Source organism: Oreochromis niloticus, linkage group LG14, assembly GCF_001858045.2.
Source record: "Oreochromis niloticus isolate F11D_XX linkage group LG14, O_niloticus_UMD_NMBU, whole genome shotgun sequence".
Lineage (NCBI taxonomy): Eukaryota > Metazoa > Chordata > Actinopteri > Cichliformes > Cichlidae > Oreochromis > Oreochromis niloticus.
In genome coordinates this window covers 17698780-17716474 of record NC_031979.2, presented here as the reverse complement: position 1 = coordinate 17716474, position 17695 = coordinate 17698780, and the positions used below count along the sequence as shown (strand labels likewise).

The 17695-nt window shown below is 40.0% G+C and overlaps 1 protein-coding gene across 2 annotated transcripts in view; it reads left to right on the top strand.

The window, feature by feature from the left end:
* The window catches only part of pdgfd (platelet derived growth factor d), a 51569-nt gene that overhangs the window by 27488 nt on the left and 6386 nt on the right, over nucleotides 1-17695 (top strand). Inside the window, exons 3-6 of one of the 2 annotated variants that reach the window (XM_013269387.3) lie at nucleotides 302-512; nucleotides 3531-3708; nucleotides 10933-10992; nucleotides 12554-12770. In XM_013269387.3, coding sequence (XP_013124841.1) covers nucleotides 302-512; nucleotides 3531-3708; nucleotides 10933-10992; nucleotides 12554-12770 — 666 coding nt within the window. The remainder of the gene's footprint in view (nucleotides 1-301; nucleotides 513-3530; nucleotides 3709-10932; nucleotides 10993-12553; nucleotides 12771-17695) is intronic. The other variant, XM_005474649.4, reaches the window with a different exon arrangement.

Sequence of the window (17695 nt, the reverse complement as noted above, 5' to 3'; positions counted from 1 at the left end):
TGTGAAATGGCCTGCTGGGTAACTACCGCAGTCTCACTTAGAAAACAAAGAAAAAGATAAACCCAAACAAATCTACGTGATCCATTTCAATATGTGTGCTCAGCACGCTCTTACTTAAATGAGTCTTTCGGTCTTTGCTGAGGATTGTTTCTGTATGAGCTGTTGTTGCATGTCTTTGTGGGTGCCGACGTCTAAAAACGTTTTCCTCTTGGGTGTGAAATTGCATCTGTGAACAATCTGCTTTGCTTCTTCTTCTATTCATAAATGGACTAACTAACTGATTAGTTGTAACCACTAACAGACAGCAATCGCCTCACCACAGACTTGTACCACAAGGAGGAAAACATCACAGTAACGCCACAGGGTGGAGTCATCCACAGCCCACGCTACCCCAACGCTTACCCTCGCAACCTGCTGTTGTCATGGAAACTGCTGTCACCACCAGGGAGCCGCATACACCTGGAGTTTGACGGACACTTTGGACTGGAGGAGGCTGAGAATGGAATGTGCAGGTAAAACTTGACGAGTCAGATATTAGAGCAGACGATCTAGAGAAGTATGGAGGGCGACGTGAAATCCCTTTAGGAAAAAAAGACAAGAGGAGCAAAATAGAATACCGGAAACAAGGATTAAGGCAGTGAGCAAAAAGAAGAAAGAACACCGATCATTTCTGAGCAGCTGTAAAGGAGAAACATCAGATGAAGGAAGAGCGATTTAGAAACCTGAGTAGGAGATGGAGACTGATGGAGAAGTGTGACAGGAAGGACAGGAAAGTGTATTGTGTAAAAGCCTTGAGTCTGAACAATAGCAACGGTGAAATACATGTGAATTATTTGGTACTGTATTCACATGGATCCACAATAAATTGGAATTTAAAGGAACTGAGAGAAAATAATATTAAAAGGTATAAGGTGCTGGAATCACTGTGGGAGAGATGGATAGCTGAAGTTTGCTTTCTTGGCAAGAACTATAAGAAGTTTGTCCTTGAGGGCTGCAGGGAGAAAATAGACTTTTTAATCCCCATATGCAACTCAGCCGTCTTTGTAAGCACTTTCCTGAAAAGACAAGGGGGAGCAGCAGGGGGTGGGGGGGTTGAGAGGAGGAGGAGACAATTGGAAAGGTAGTAAGAAGGAGAGAGAGCTTTGCCCAGTCTTTCAAATCTTGTTTGTCACATTGATTATGTGTGTGTATCTTTGTGGGCTTATTATCATGCAGTTTATGGTGATGGTCTGCTTGGCCGAGAACTCATCATAAACTTGTATCATCCACAAGTCTGATTACTCAAAGTGCCTCATAACCCTAAAACTTACCTGAACCATTACAGAGGAAGTGTCCATAAAGAAAAATTATTCCAAAGTTGGTGTCATTTGTTATGCTCTGCGTTCAGTCTAGCCATCTATCTACCAGCTGTTTGTGAGATTGGCACAAAATTGGAGCAGAATTTCATGGTTGGCTTCAGTGACACGTTTAAAATTGCTTCATCAGCCTTTATGTCATGAAAATACTCAAAGTCTAGCTTTGCCCGTGAGCCTAGTTATAGCCATGGTGATGTCATATAGACAGTCATATATCAGGACATTAAAAAAAAAAAAAAAAACATCTGGTCATTTGAAGGACTTAAAAATGTATTTAACAAAAACTAAGCCAAAATGTAGAAGCAGTGAGTGAAAAATGGCAGCTTGTAGGTCCGGAGCATCTAGGTGTGTGTTAACGAAAAGTCAAGGAGGAAAGAAAGGAGTCAGGAGTGACCTTACAGGAGGAAGTACTGCTGCCTTTCAATCTAGGAGGGTTTATATGGTCATTTCCAAACAATTTAAAGTGCATCATTCTACAGTGAGAAAGATTATTCCCAAGTGGAAAACATTCGACATAGTTGCCACTTGTTCCAGGAGTGAATGTCCCATCAAATTCACGCCAAGGTCAGACTTTTAAATCCTCAGACAAACTATAGCAAAAACCAAAAAGCTATATCTCAGACTCTGCGAACTCATGACAGTAAAAGACTGCCAACTATGACTTGTTTGAAAGGTTTGTCAGGAGAAAGGACATGCTAGCATTGCTTAGCTCTGCAAAGCTGCACCTGAACAACCACAAGACTTACGAAACAATGTCCTTTTGACTGATGAACCAAAATGGAGATGTTTGACCATCACTACAACTCACTACAAGTCACTGAGTCAATCATGAGCTCTATATACCGAAATGTGAGGCCATCTGTCTGACAGCTAAAGCTCGTCCAAAATTGGGTAATACAGCAGGGCAATGGTCCCAATGGACCAAACTCCAGACCTTAACCCGATTGAAGACTGTGGTAGGAACTTAAATGAGCTGTGCATAAACAAATGCCCACAAACCTCAATGAACTGAAGCAAGAGTGAGTCAGGGTTCCTCAAAATAATGATAGAGGAGAATGATAAAGTGGCACAGAATTCTTCAAGTTATTGCTCAGAGCAATAACAACAGAATCAGGAGGTGTTTTGTTTTCACATATTGCTTCAGCGTTTTGGTTTAGTTTTTATAAAAAAAAATAATGTGATATGTCAAGTTTTTTGTTAGTCTCAGGTTGTATTTATCTATTCTAATTCTATGCAAAACCTTAGAATTGACAGAAGTGACAGAATTGTTATTGTGGTTAATCAAAATAATCAGAATCAGAATCATCTTTATTTGGCCATCTTTATAAAAAACAAGTTACAGAAAGTCTAAGTAGATAGACAATAAACAGTATAAAAGATGGACGTAGCTACCGTAACTCATTCCCAGTTTGAAGCCTTGAGATGAGCGTTTCTGTCAGCATCATCTTGGTTACAAAAACCTAGATGTGACGAGGTACGTTCGTACGTTCTTGTGATTGATCGTAGGTCAATCTTTAGTTTCATACCACAAAATAATCCTACTTTCTAAAACATGATACAGTCAAGATTTACAAAATAGACTTATTTATTTATTCAGTATGACTCAAAATGAGTGACTGAGCTGATAAACTCAGCAGGAAAGTGTTTACAGAGACCAAGACAAAAAGCCATTTTCCAATAGACTTCCACAGGTCCGGAGGTCTTTTTGTACCACAGCTATCACCACCTGGTGGCCTTCAGTTAGAATGCCAAGTTTTTAGGCACTTGCGCATTGGCTTCACTGGCTTCTGTGGTCTAGACACTTAATTTGCATGTCCTGCACAATTAGAGATACTATAAATCAGCCAAAACTTTAGCAAAGTTAACTGAAATTTTGACAGTAGTAATCCTCGTCCCTGCAGGAGAAAATACCAGAACATTATATGAAGACAAATTGGTTTATAAACTGTGATGGCTGTTTACTGTTTTCCAGTTCTCTGACTGCTTAATCATGACCTTAGCAAGAATAAGTTTTTTATTTCCAGAAATAATGTGCAAAAAAGTACAAAAAATCTAACTACTTGTGCTTAACTTGAGCATAGTTTTTTGTGTGTGTGTGCAGTTTTAATCCTCAGCCAGTCTCTCTTATTTCCTACTTATTAACATACTTCTATATCGCTCTCACTCACACTGCAGGTATGACTTTGTTGAAGTGGAGGACCAATCGGAGACCAGCACTATAATTTGGGGTCGGTGGTGCGGGCAGAAGGCACCACCCAGTCTAAACTCGAAAACCAACAAGCTCAAAGTCACTTTCAAGTCTGATGATTACTTTGTTGCAAGGCCAGGATTTAAAATCTACTACTCATTGCTGGTAAGGTGCATACACACCCACCCACCCCCACACACACAGCTGATGATGAATTATTGGCTGGTATTTGAAACGCAACATAAAGTTCTATATTCAAGTGTGTTCTTTGTTTTTAAATCCGATCAGTTTCAGACTCAGGACCACAGCAGTGCCCTAGGTAAAATGTCTCTTTGACTATTTTACCTGTAGCGGCAATAAAGAAAAAGGCATGAGATGGAGATGAATAGATAGGAGAGGCAGGAGCAACAGAAAAAAACACAGGATCTTGTAACGCTGTCAGTAGACTGCCAACATGTGTAAGCCAACCGTGCTTTTCTCACATGTCCATTCAACAAAGAGGAGAGATGAAGGGATAGGTGAAGGAGGGCAGGACGGTTGGGGGGAAAAGATGAGAACATGTTCTCTCAAAGGCTGTCAAACAAATTGATAAGGAGATTAGCTTTGTCATTCTGTCGGCAAGAGGAAAGAAGAAAGTGAGGGAATCCGATATGAAATGTTCACCCACCCTATTATCAGAGGGGAAAGGGGAAGAGAAAGATCAGTGGAGAGACACACAGACATTTAAAGATGTTCCCAGACTTCCTCATTTATGACAGAGAGAGGAAGAGACACAGCATCACAGACAGGGTTGAACTGGTGGCACTGCTTATTATCCGAGAAAAAAGAGAGAGAAAAAAGTGGTGTGAGCACAGATGGAATAAAGGCCAAAGCGGGCAGAGAGAGGAAAAGATAGATATCGTATTTATTGAAGATCCTTCCCTTTCATTGTGCCATTTTCATATTACTTTTATTCACCCCTGCTGTTATTACAGTTTGTACTCTCCATAAACTGTATAGGGTGTTTAGGTTAAATTAGCCCTTAACTACCTCGACTGCAAACACTACACAGCAATGTCATTCAACCTAATGTAATGACAATGAAGTAAAAGCACTTCATAATAGAGCACTTGCCTAAATGTACCTACTTACTTCCTACCACTGGCGTAAACCACAAACTGCTCTCTTATCTCTCCCTCTCAGACTCTCATTGCATTTCGCTGCCATCCCTCCCTCCTCAGTCTTTGTTATTTCTCCTCTGGTCAAATAATCACCCCTCTGTACATTTAAAGCAGAATCCAGCTCCAGAGGCTTATCTCATTTAATCAGTTTTACCCATTTTTCAAAGCGCTCCCATGTTTGAGTGTGTGTTTGTCTCTTTCCGTCTTTCACACACACACACACACACACACACACACACACACACACACATGCGCACATAAACACAGTTTCCCTCCAGCTAGACTGGAGCTTTGTGTGTGGCTTAATTTAGCAGGTCTAATTTGTTCTCTCCAGACCTGTCGAACAGATAAGAAGGAGGAGGAGAAGAGGCAGAGGGAGGAAAGGAGGAAGTGAGAGGCAGGGAGAGGCAGGCAGAGAACGAGGAGAAGCAGCACTGGAAGGAGAGAACAGGTGTCTGAGATGGTATCGGCATGTCAGCTAATGACTAAAACAACCTGAGCTGAGAGAGACAAAGAGAGAGAGAGAGACTCTTGTGAAGAAGTAAGTTATATGAAGTGGACTAAGGTGGATTAGATAAAAGAAAAAAAAACATTAGGGAAAGTGAAACAGTCGGTATAATTGGGGGAAGGTAAAGCAGAGTCACACAAGGAAGCAAACAAAAAAAGTTAAATCCTCGCTGTGTTGACACCTAAAACACTTTATATCCAAATCTACTTAAATCTCAGTTTGTTTGATAAAAAGCCTTCATTGGTCCTAATGTCTTAGATACGAAGACCCAGCTTTGGGGCAAGCTGCATGCAAGCAGAGCAGCAGACTCAGTCCTCCATAAGTGTGACTACTTTGGAGGAGCTGTGGAAGGGTAACGAACCATAGCTTTAGCTTTAGCATGTATTTAGCTAAATATTTGGTGTTGATCCATTGCCACATCTTGAGTTTAGAGATCTATCAAAGTAGATTGCTGCAGACTCACTTGCAATTCTGCTTGTGTGTATGTCACAATATGAACCCAAGAAAAATGTGTTCTTTGAGGCAAAATGAAAATTCTTAAACTGTGACATGTGGGGAAAATGGCACATCGCTGCTCATAATGAGCCTATATGGCTGCTCATTAATTAGGGAGGCTTCATGTTCTCCTTCTTTAAACTAGCTTTTTGGTGTTTATTTGAACCATCAGTATGTCAAATGCTGATCTAAATGAGGTAGTGCTGCACAAAATAGCACAAGTCAATAAAAAAAGTTGGATATCTTGTTAATGTTTGTCCAATGGGGGTATTTATGTGGCTAGTTGTAAACAAAAGTACATGGAAATGCATTTCTACTCTATTATTAAAATTGAAACAGCAATTGTAAATGCAGTCCCATCATTTGGGTCAAATTTCAGTTGGTATGTGAGTGTGTGAGTATGTGTGTCTTTATTTCAGAATACATCTGCTAAACCATCCAAACGAGAGACAGACAGATAAAACCCTGTAGGCATCACTGCAGTCAGAGGTCTAACTTGTTATTCATGTCAGTCACTGTTTCCTCCTAAAACATTGTTTTAAACTGGTGTTACTCACCACCTGCACTGCAGAATTACATGAAGCAAAGGGTGCATTTCATTGCACAAGAGAAACTTTTTATAAAGGCCCCCAAAATGTCTTTGAGCATCTAAATATGCCATCTATTTACTGTGAAGGGAAGCTTTTCTTTGTTTATGTTTGTAAGAATATTATTGATTTTCTTTTTCTTTTCATTGTTTTTCGTAGTGTTCCTAGTAAGTGCTGGTACGTCAAGCGCAGAGAGATTAGTTGCAAAACGTTGTGTCTTTTCTTTTCAGCCATGCTTGGGATCATTGTCCTGGTACATAACCCAATTGAGACCAAGCTTTAGATTTTAGATGGCACATCTGACTCTAGAGTAATTTGGTATACAGAGGGGTTTATAGTCAACTCAGTGGCTGCATGGTGCCTGGGTCATGTGGCTGCAAAACCAGTTGTCCACCACTTTGTTGCCAGTTGTTATGAGGTGTTTGTGCAGCTAATATGCTGTGTTTGGTTTTGGCCAAACAGCTCTATTTTGGTTTTCTCTTATGCTAACAGTCTCAGATGCAACGCTTTGTTTTTTGCAGTTTGTCTGAACATTGGATGGTCCAACCTTGGGCTAAATTTGCTTGTAGCACACATCTGAATGCTTCAGACCACCAAGTTGCTAAAACGTCTGCTTTTACTTGCTGATAATCAGTTAATCAAGTGCATTTGATTATCAGCACCTGGCTGCTACTTACCCTTTTAAATCCTACAGAAACAGTAAGGAGCCACTGCATAGAGTCATATGACAGGACATATGTTTTGCATACTGACTAAACTCCTGTAATCCGTTAAGTATGAGCCTGAATTATTCCTAGATCAGGAGTGACACCAGAGGGTCCAATCTGGCCCACTGAATGTTTCTGCCAAGTAGAAAAATTGCAGTAAAAGTGAGTGGGTTTTTTGAATTGCAAATTTCATTTGAGTCAGAGGTGTGAGTCATCATTGCTGACAAAGGCATGACCTGTGGGTTGCCATGCCACACAGAAGCCAGGTGGTAAAGCCAAAGAGCTTTGCCCATGTTAATTTGCTTTACAACAATAGCTTTCTGGTAAACAAAATACTGAATGTGGAAACTCTGAGACGTGTTGTTGAAATTGCAGGCTTCTCGGGACAAGACATCACCTGTTTGTTATGTATAATCTTTCATGAAGAGCTTTAATCACTTGAGATCTAAACAGGCCGTGTGGGGCCCATGGACTAAAATTTCTGCCACTGATCCACAAACCAAACCTCCATTGACACAGCTGCAAGAATAACTGCATTAGTTTCTGGTTTAATATATATTACAAAAAACAAGAGAACTGATACATAGAAATAAATGAATACAAATTAAACAAAGAACTGTAACAGTAAGTCTTGTCAGTTCTCTAAGCCGAACATTAGCTCACGACTCAAACATAGATGAGACAGCATAAAATGTGGTCAGTGTGATTTAACTTCTAACTTAAATGTCCTCTGGCTGTGAGCGAGATAGCTGCTCATGCAGGGTAAAAGTCGACAGAAAAATGCTCTCTCCCTCCTCACCATCTACTACTCACTTAATCCTCAGCTGCTCCACTGTCCAACTGTACAAAATGGAGGTTGAAAAGGGCAGCTCCCTGATGGCCCTGCCCTGGGCTGCTACTGTAAATAAGAATGCATTCCCTCGACATCAGAAAATGTAGTATAGCGCCTTGAAATTTTAACGTTGCTTCCATGATTAGCATTACTTTGTTGTTGGAAAATGAGATTCCCCTCTCTGTGTGTCCTGTAGAATTGAAACTTTTCTCCTGACTTTTACTTCCTCTTCTCTGTTTTATCACATGATATTTACAAAGAATCTTATTTAGATCTGGTAACATATATTGTTTAGGGCACATTGCAGAACTTTAATCAGTTAATCTGAAGATAATGACCTGACCTGCTTTTATGTGAATCACTTAGGCTTGTGTAACGCTATAAAAAATGCAGTGCTGAAAATAAAACAGGACTTTCTGATACAGCATGACTTAAACATTTGTGAAGGATCCATCTTTTCATCCATTTTTTGATCTATTAATCCAGTTCACAGTCACTGAGGGATTGGGACCTATTCCAGCTGTCACTGGGCATGAGGTGGTGTACGCTCTGGATTGAACTGTAGCAACAAAATTTTGCATCTGTTTTAGTGAATAAGTTCTTCCCCCAGCTCAGCTTTCCCACCATATCAACATAGCAGCAATTTGCTCTTAATGCTCCCATTTCCAGAAAAAAGGTGTTTAGGTGATATCTTTTCAGTATCATCCAGGAATTCCCTCCTACCCTCGTGAGACCGAACCTATTCATTATGTCCTTTGCAGTGGATAAAAAAGAAAGTTACACTGAAAGATGTCTGTGTAGGTTCTCAGTCATCCAGATCATGGTGAACTTCTTCTTCAAGAAGTCCAATCCTTCTCTTTCCAAACTCCTTAGACTAAACTGAAAGACACCGTTTCCTCAGTTCTCAGGAAAATAGACAGGTTGATGATTTAGTGCTGTCTTTGGATGCTGAGAAAGCTTTTGACCAAGTTGAATGGTCTTCTTAATTCATTGCTTGGACAAATTTGGTTTTGAGGACAATTATAGTGGATGGCTTAAGGTCCTGCATGAGGCCACTATTCTTGTTAATGGTCTTAGATCAGATAGCTTCCCAATACATCAAATGTACTGAGACTCATACTGGTGAAAGTCCCAGCTAGTGAATTGTCTAGCCCTTTCACCAGTATGAGGAGAAGAGAGAGGGAAAATGGGGGGGGGCATGGTGAAGGGGGGCTTTTATAGCCTGAGGCCGGAGGGGGTGTGAAGGAGGAGTGGTCCTGCTCCTGAAATTCAGCCGATATCTCCACTAAAAGAAAATACCAAATAGAAAAATAAATAATGAAACATTAATAATGAAGCAAGCATTCTGCATGTATATGACATAGACCTCGAGTTGAGTTGGAGAAATTCTGTTTTTCATCTTTTTTCTGTTGAGTTGCAGTCTCTGAAAATTTGTTTCCATTGCACAAGAACACATTTTTAAAAAGAATTATCTCTGTCCATGCCCTGTGATGAGTCAAGTCTCTTTATTCAATCCTATTAAGGATTCCATATGGTTGACATGAAGCTTTTGATCTTAAAAGGAAACGGGACTAGGCGTCTATAAACATGCATTTACTCAAGCACACAGGCATGTTTTCATTACTGCAGAGGACATTGCATCAACGTACACTCATTTCCTGTTGTCTGCCAGGCGTTAGGTAACCAAACATGACTTAAACCTTACCTTACCCTAACCTAAAATGAATCTTACCATGAAAATTTCAAAGTGCGAGTCCTCATAACATGAGTAATATGAGTGCAAACACACACGTGCTCTTACACGAAACCTTCTGACCTCATTCACAGCTGGTTTGGGTGTGCAGTTATTTGTATGAGTACATTTATCCAAAGGCCACATGGAAGAATCTGTTAAACAAAAAACCTTTGCACACCGACTATCTTTGATGTCAGCTCTATTACTTTTGTGCACACACCAAGACAAAGCGAAGGCGCTGTGTGTTTCAAGTCCAGTCGAGACAGATTTACTGTTCCACATTGACTGGGGATGGTATTTAAGACTCTTCAAGGAGAGGGATTCGATAGCTAGTGAGATTTTATGTGTGTGTAAAAAGCGTGATCTCTCAGACATTGTGTGTGTGTGTTTGTCTGTGTGAAAACAAAAGGGCAAAAAAGACAAGGAATGTGTGAATGAGTGCCAAATAATTCAGTCGGATGAGCATTTAGCGTCGAAAAATGATTTGACCAGAGTCTGATTACGTTCCCAGACAGATGCACATACGCGTATACAAAGGCATGCTGTGACCGGCTTCACTGAAAATTCTTTCAGGATTTCACTGACACACTGACAGTTTACCAGCTGGACAGGCAGATACCTGAATGTCTTGGAAAACATGCGAACGCTCCACCCCGTATCCTGCAAGTTGACTTCAAGGGCAGTGACTTGAAAAGTAAAAATGTGAGAGCATTGAATTGATAGATGGAAGCATTTACCTTTAGCAAGCAGAGTTTCCATTCTCACTCATCTTCACAGTCCTCTCCTAACCTTTACCTAGGATTTTATTTGCCTGACTTCAAATCCAATCATCACTTACAATAACTGTAGTTTCGCTGATATGTGAAGAAAAACACAGTATGAGAAAATGTGGAAATATGTGCAGTATGACTGTGATGTCTGAGAGATTTAAGAGAAAAGGTCACTTAGGTGACATTATCACTACACTGAAATACATACCAACAGTGGTTATAGGTCAGTCATTCACCCCATGGAGCAGATACACTTATGTTTGTTCACATAGCAAACCATGCGTTAGAGGCGTATGCTGCAAAAGGTCACAGGGGATGGTGCAGTGACTGGGTGGGCTTATAAAATGTTAAATAATGTTACAGACTTTGCCAGTAAAGAAAGTGTTTAATGTCCTCTTAAGCAGCATTTAAAGGTAATTCATCTCATCCCCACAATCTTAACCTCAACTCACTCACTTGTATCCACATTTCTGCATTATCAGTTACCTTTGATGTGTCACATGTCATATCCATGTAGCCTCTGAGTGCAGACTTTTTAGAAGGCAATTCAGCCATATGCAATAACATCAGTGATTTCCGTTTTCTTTTTCTGCAGTATGAGTCTCCTTTACCTGCATCGAACACCAACTGGGAGGCTGTCTCCGTGCCCATGTCGGTAAGCCATTCTCACGCAAACTTTATTCATGAGTTATGAGTATAAAAGCCTGCCTTCCAACACTTCCAACCCGTGCATAAATGCATTTGTAAGCACACCAGGAACAATGACTTGTAATTGTAACATATGGACCATTTGCATAGGCCAACACCCCCCACACACAGAATACATTATTGCATGCATGTACTGTATTTAAAATGCATGAACCTTAAAGTGTCAAATGACTTGCTTCCTTAAACTAATGTTTAAAGTATGTACCGGAAATCAGTGTAATTTGTGTAAGAGTACCTTCTTTGACTTATCTGATCATAATAATTAATAATAAGTGGGCTTCTGGCTGTGAGGAAGCTTTAATACATATGGGTTGGTTATATAAGTATGCGGGTGCACGTTTTACACTGGTACATATAATCTTATACTCTTACAAAGTGGGACAGTTACAAGGATTAGACAATCCAAAAAGAAAAGTTAATACAAATGTTAACAGATGACAATGTCTTTATTTAAACAACAATGCAAAGGGGCTTTAAACATTTTATTTCAATATTCAGTTGAGCTCTTGTGACCATTTATTTTATATGAGCTAATTTCACATTTTGATAGGAAGATTTGCTGATACTGAAATTATCATTTTTATAGTATACTTATTAAGCCACTTTATTTAAGAGCTTACAATAAATCTTAGCGAATCTCAGCGGCTCTTGTCTGTTTCTACATTGGATGAATCCAACCTTCCCCCATAAATTGCTGAAGCCTCATTAGGACCTTTGACCTTTATGAAAGTCATTGCTGATTGTGGCAGTCAATGTCATACCTATAATGTCCAACATGTCATAATAATTACAGCACAGAGTAGTGGTCATCCAAAAATCTTTTGTTTAATCTGGTGCTACATTTTGTGCACCCCATTCCTGAAGAACTGACAAGAAGGAGATTGTGATTTCAAGAGTTTATGTTCAATAAAGAATTTTTTTTTAAACAGCAGAAATTCTGTGTTTAGTCTTTTTCCCCACATGTGTATACCTCAGACAGTAGGTTGACATATGCACAAACAGGTGGCATATAGTTAAAAAGCACTGTTGCAAAGATGTTGGCATTAACAATATTCACATGACATATAATTATGGAGTGATTGCAGGTTTAATAGGGTGTATTGTATTGTTATTATGTGCAATATATGCTGTTATGCTCGTATTCAACCATGTGATGATTGGTAGCATTTTCAAGTTTGATACAAGGTCAGCCTCACACTCAAGATTGCTTACAGGCCTGGATGCACTCATTCATTTGAGCAGTAACGCTGTGTGTGTAAAGAGTGAGCATTTACATTATAGTAAATGGAGTTTCTTAAGATCCAGATTTTGCTAAGTTTATAAATCTGATGTTTATTCAGATTTTTCAGAAATCTGTACAGAATTCTGATCAGAAACAAACAACAGCTCCAAAGTTACGGCTACTGCTTCAGCTGTAATCCTTTAACTGTGGAAATTTAGGATAAACTGTGGAATTTAGGATAATTCAAATAGAACTATAGAACTAATTTTACTTTTGACCTTTGCAGGACAGTGGTGGCGGGAAGGTGTCAGCGGCGGTCTCAGAGCAGACGCCTTTTTCACTCGATGATTTAGACAGAACCATAGCTGCCTTTGACACTGTGGAGCAGCTTCTCAGATCCCTCAACCCAAACACATGGAGACAGGACCTGGACAGCATCTACACTCAAACACACATACATTACAGATCCAGGGCCTATCACCTGGCAGGCAGACATAATAAAGGTAAGTTTTACAGCCATCTGAGACCTGCAGCTTTCTTTATAAAAATCCAAAACGCTTAAAGAAGTAAACAAACATGACGGAATAGATTCTGTGTATTCATTTTGTTTTATTTCTTCTTTTTAAATGTGCTGTAAGAAGTTTGTAGTGCAGTAAAAATCAGATAAGGGCAGCATGACAGATGTTTATTTGATTACACAAACATTAAGTTAGAGTAGGTAATGGATAATAGGTACGGTGCCTAAAATATGTATCATCCTCTTACAACAGTATCATTTCCTAAATGCTGTTAATACAAACAAAGGCCGTTTTAAAAATAAAAGACATTTTATGAAAGCTTGACCTTATCTGACCTTAAAAAAGAGGCCGGTTCCCCAAATTAAGATTATATTTATAATCCCCATATATAATTCCCTATATGCCTGTATGCTGTCAATACAAACAGTGGCAGTAAAAACATAGTTTTGAATACTCTATATAGCATTATTATCATTTTGACCTTGAAATCAATCTGTTGACCTTGAAGGAGAGGTCAGAGGTCAAATGTGACATGATATTTTAAATCTTTATATGTACTCTATATGTTGACAACACAAACCACACCTGTAAAAATCACAGTTTGTAAGTTATAAGCTCATTTGTTAATTTTTTACAAATAAATCATTAAGTTGACCTTGAACACCTCTATGCTTGTTATATAGTGTCTTTGTAGACTTATGTGTTGTAATGAGACCAGCTAACTAGTAGTAATATTGAACTAGTTTATGTTCAGTCAGACAGTCAGCACACAGGTGGATGCTGGGGTGGTGGAGGGGTTGAAAGAGCAGGCAAAAGTGGCGCTGACATGTCAGAAACAGAGATGGTCTCAAACAGGGCGTCTGGTATATGACACGAGGACGACGAGGCTTTTTATTGCGTGTGCTGTGTGACGCAGTGCAGTTCCTGAACCACCTCGCAGGCTTCGCTTCATCTGATGCAGTAGGATGAAAGTCATCCCTTTTTATTGTTCTGCAGATGGTGATCCTCAAAAACTCTGCTGCGTGCACAGTATTTCTCCTCGTGCCGCTGCGGTCGGTCTCTGGTAGCTTGAAGGGGAGGGGAAGAGCGTGAAGCCTTGTGCTGACCCAGACAGACCCAAACAGCAGGAGGCCCATTCTAACATACTGAGCTATACATAAAACTCAGTGCTACACCACTGCAGAAGAAGTCTGTGCTGCTGTAATTTGAAGGAAATTAGTCATGTAATAACTTTGATGGAGCAAAATTGTTGCTGGATGTTCAAATATAGCGCAGATGACAGCCAAAGAAACCCCATGAAAAGGTGTGTTAGCCAGCCTCTGTCACTTAAGAAAGAGATCTGTTGTAACATTAGGCTTTCTAGTAGGTGAGTGCATTAATACTTAATTTGGCTTTTAGGAAGGAATATATAACAGCAGGAGAAACATGCACATGCACTTCCAGCATAGTGATCAAAGTAACGGTGACAACTAAGATAAGTCTGATTGACTATGATTGAAAAAGGAAACTTTAAAATATTTTTTCTGTTAATACCAGAGATCTTGTTTTTCGGGGGGCGCTCCATTTTATGTGCAAAAGTATTGCCGTAAGTTGTTGCATCATCGAATTGCCCTTTGGGAGGGTTTACAGTGAGTCAGTGACAAGTTTAAGGCGAGACAGAACAACGCAGCTCTTTACTGTGAAGTCAATGCCAGCGACCTGCAGTCATTCAAGCAGCAGATTTTATCCTTGGGGATACATACTGCAGATGTCTTTGACTAGATATGAAAATTAATATGCTTATTCCATACACAATAGAAAGGGAGTGTTTGCGTGTGCATGTCTGTAAAAAAATGTTCAAGCTTGCAGCATTTGCAGTGCTTTTGAGCCATCTCTCTCCTCTTTCAGTCTTTCTACCCGAGGGCTGTCCTGTTCCTTAGTAAATATTTGTACTTGACAGCAAATCTATCTCATTTATTAGTGCACGTGTGCGTGCGCATGCTCGGCTGGCACGAGGACGAGGCTCTGTGTAGGGGCAGTTTGTGCATTTTGCAGGACTACCTAGAGCTGCATAGATGCTGCAGGTCTTCGATACACCAGTATAGCTCTCTCTAATTGGGAATTCAACCTGTGCAGTGGAGCAGAAATCTGCCACAGTCAGCAGCTTGGCTTTGTTTTCATTAAGACACATACACAAAGACGGCCGACACCCACCTCTGTTCTCATGAAGGACAGCGAGCCAGATGATAATATTAATTGGGTCAGCTCCAGGTCCGTAAAGTTACTCACACACGTTCAGCCTCAAACATAAATAATTTCAAATGAAGTCGTCGTAATGCTAATACAAATAAACGAATCTTCAAAGAAACTGGGGGTAAACATTGGAGCAGAATATGTTTTATGATTTTCCCACACGTGCTCAGACACTATGCTGTGTTCACGCTGATACTGTGTGAGTGACACAGTCATTCTTGGAGTGTTGCTTGCTCATCTGCCTCTGTGTTCTTTCCCTCCCCTTTCCACACCAGTGCCTTTCTGGGATTATACTCATTCTCCTTAAACAGACACAAGCTCAGCCCTGCAAGTCTCACACATACGCACCTGCAAGCTCACAGCATAAAAAAACCCCTAAAGAACCCCGTGCCTTCACCGTCAACCATAAAAGCATGCGCCTTACCCCCAAAGTACACAAACACACTTACCTGTTACTGGATTTGCTCATTAGAGGCAATGCAGTAGCATAAGTCTGAATGTGCTGATGTCACATTGTAAAATCTAAACAAACATTACCTCACAATTCTGTCACCAGACATGAAATTATCCCTTGCTGAAAATTTGTCTTTTTTGATCTTTAGTGAAATCGCAGACAACCTACATGATGGGTTCACTGTCATTTGCAAGCATGGGCAAGGAATAAAGGCTATAATATGGATGTAAATGTAGATACATTTAGTTCAGCTGTATCCACACTGGACCATTCTCCAATTCAGGGTTGTGGGTGGGAGGCTAGATCCTATCCACTTGTCATGGGGGGAAATAGACAGGATACGCCATGGATAGTTCATCACAGGGCTAATACGGACAGACAGATAACCTGATACCCTCCCATCCACAATCTAGGGCCAATGTAGAATCACCAGTTAACCTGACAAGCATGTTCGAGCACCAGGGACCACCCAGAGGAAACCCATAAAGACACACAAAAGACCCCGTCCAACCAGATGGTTCGAACCAGGAGTCTTTTTGTTGCGAGGTGTCAGGCTCAACATGGCAGTTCTTTCTCTTGTTAGAAAGAATTTGAGTAGCAAATGATCATTATTCTTAATTTCCTGACATTTTTATATGTATAATAAGATTTATTCAAATGAGCAGATAGCTTTAAACTGATTTCACACTATCTTCTCTACTCATCCAATATTGTCACACAGTTGTCCTCATTTAACCTGCTAATACTCACACAAATGCCGACATAATCCACTTTTCATTTAGTCTGACGCAGATGTGCAAATATCAGCTGCCTGTAAGACAGAATGCGAGGATTTTAGAGGAATAGGCAAACACGTGCAGCACCTCACAGAGATAGCTTTCGTTTGATGCATTTCTTTTCTATATAACACATAAGTCTGTTCTTAATTACCATTTTACCGAAAAAGGAGGCCGAAAACAACCATCATCAGTGTTGTATATGCAATATATATAGAGCGCTATCTACCTTCACCTCTCCTTCACTCTGCATTGCCAAAGGAAATGATAAAATCTTTCCTCGCGTTTCTCTCCTAATGGCAGCCATGCTGGCAGCACTACCTGAAGCTTTGCTAACCCTGACAGTTTTACCTTTAAATTGTTTCAAGTACATATATATGGACAAAAGTACTGCTAGGGTTTGAGTGCTTAAGCCTCGACTGTAGTTGGTTAGTTTAGGGCTTTCTCCTTGTACTTACATTTTTTTTTTTTTTTCAGAGAGGACAGTTGCTTTCTACCGTAAAGGTGAACGTATCAGCAGTATCTTCTTATCATGTTGCTTTTGCCAAGCTCTGACTCAGTCATGCTTCCCTGAAGTGGTTTCCTCAGGCGGTGGAACATCGGACTGTAGTATAATAAGTGCTGAAGCCATGGTACTGGAGTATGACTCCAGCAAACCCTAGGAGACCACTGAAGAAGCATTTACAACCTTTTACAGCTACTTTTATCAATGCGATAAGTAAATCAAAGTGAACTATGTATTAATTTCTTTAAAAAATAAAGAAGAACTTATGTGTTCTTATCTACTTTATGATTTCTATGCCGCGTGTGTTGTAAAGATTCACTGCCCTTGGTATGGACAGTGCAATGATTATTATTCTGCTGATGACCACAATCAGTGAGCAATCAAACCACCACTGATTGTTGCTCTGCTTCTGCTATCTTTTTTCTATTCTTCCTCTTATCATTTTGCCTTCAAACTGCCTGTGGTCTCTCTGAATTGCTCCCAGATTAAATTAAAACACTCGTGCTGTTTTTCACAGACAAAACAGCACGAGTGTCGGTTTCATTTCTCTCATTTGTCTGTACATAACTGAGATAACTGTTGTAGTTCTCTGCTTAACCACATTACAAATCAATCTTTGCATCACAGTCGTTTGTTGGCATCGGAACAAATATTCACCTTCTACATTTTCACCCAGCAGACTTATGTGAATAATAAACGTATAACGATTCTAGTGGAGCTCCTGGATCTGAATCTTTAGCAACAAGTGCTTTAATTAATTATTTTCTGTCCGCCTGTCAAATAATTCCCTTAATTCCCCCAAAATGAGTTTTGAGCCACTGCAGCAGGTCCAGTGTGCGCTAACTAGGTGATTTTTCTTCAAAGTGATGACACAAAGAAAGGCTGTGATCTTCAATCAATGAATGCCCCCTGCTTTCTTTTCTGTCCCCCTTTCTTCATCTTT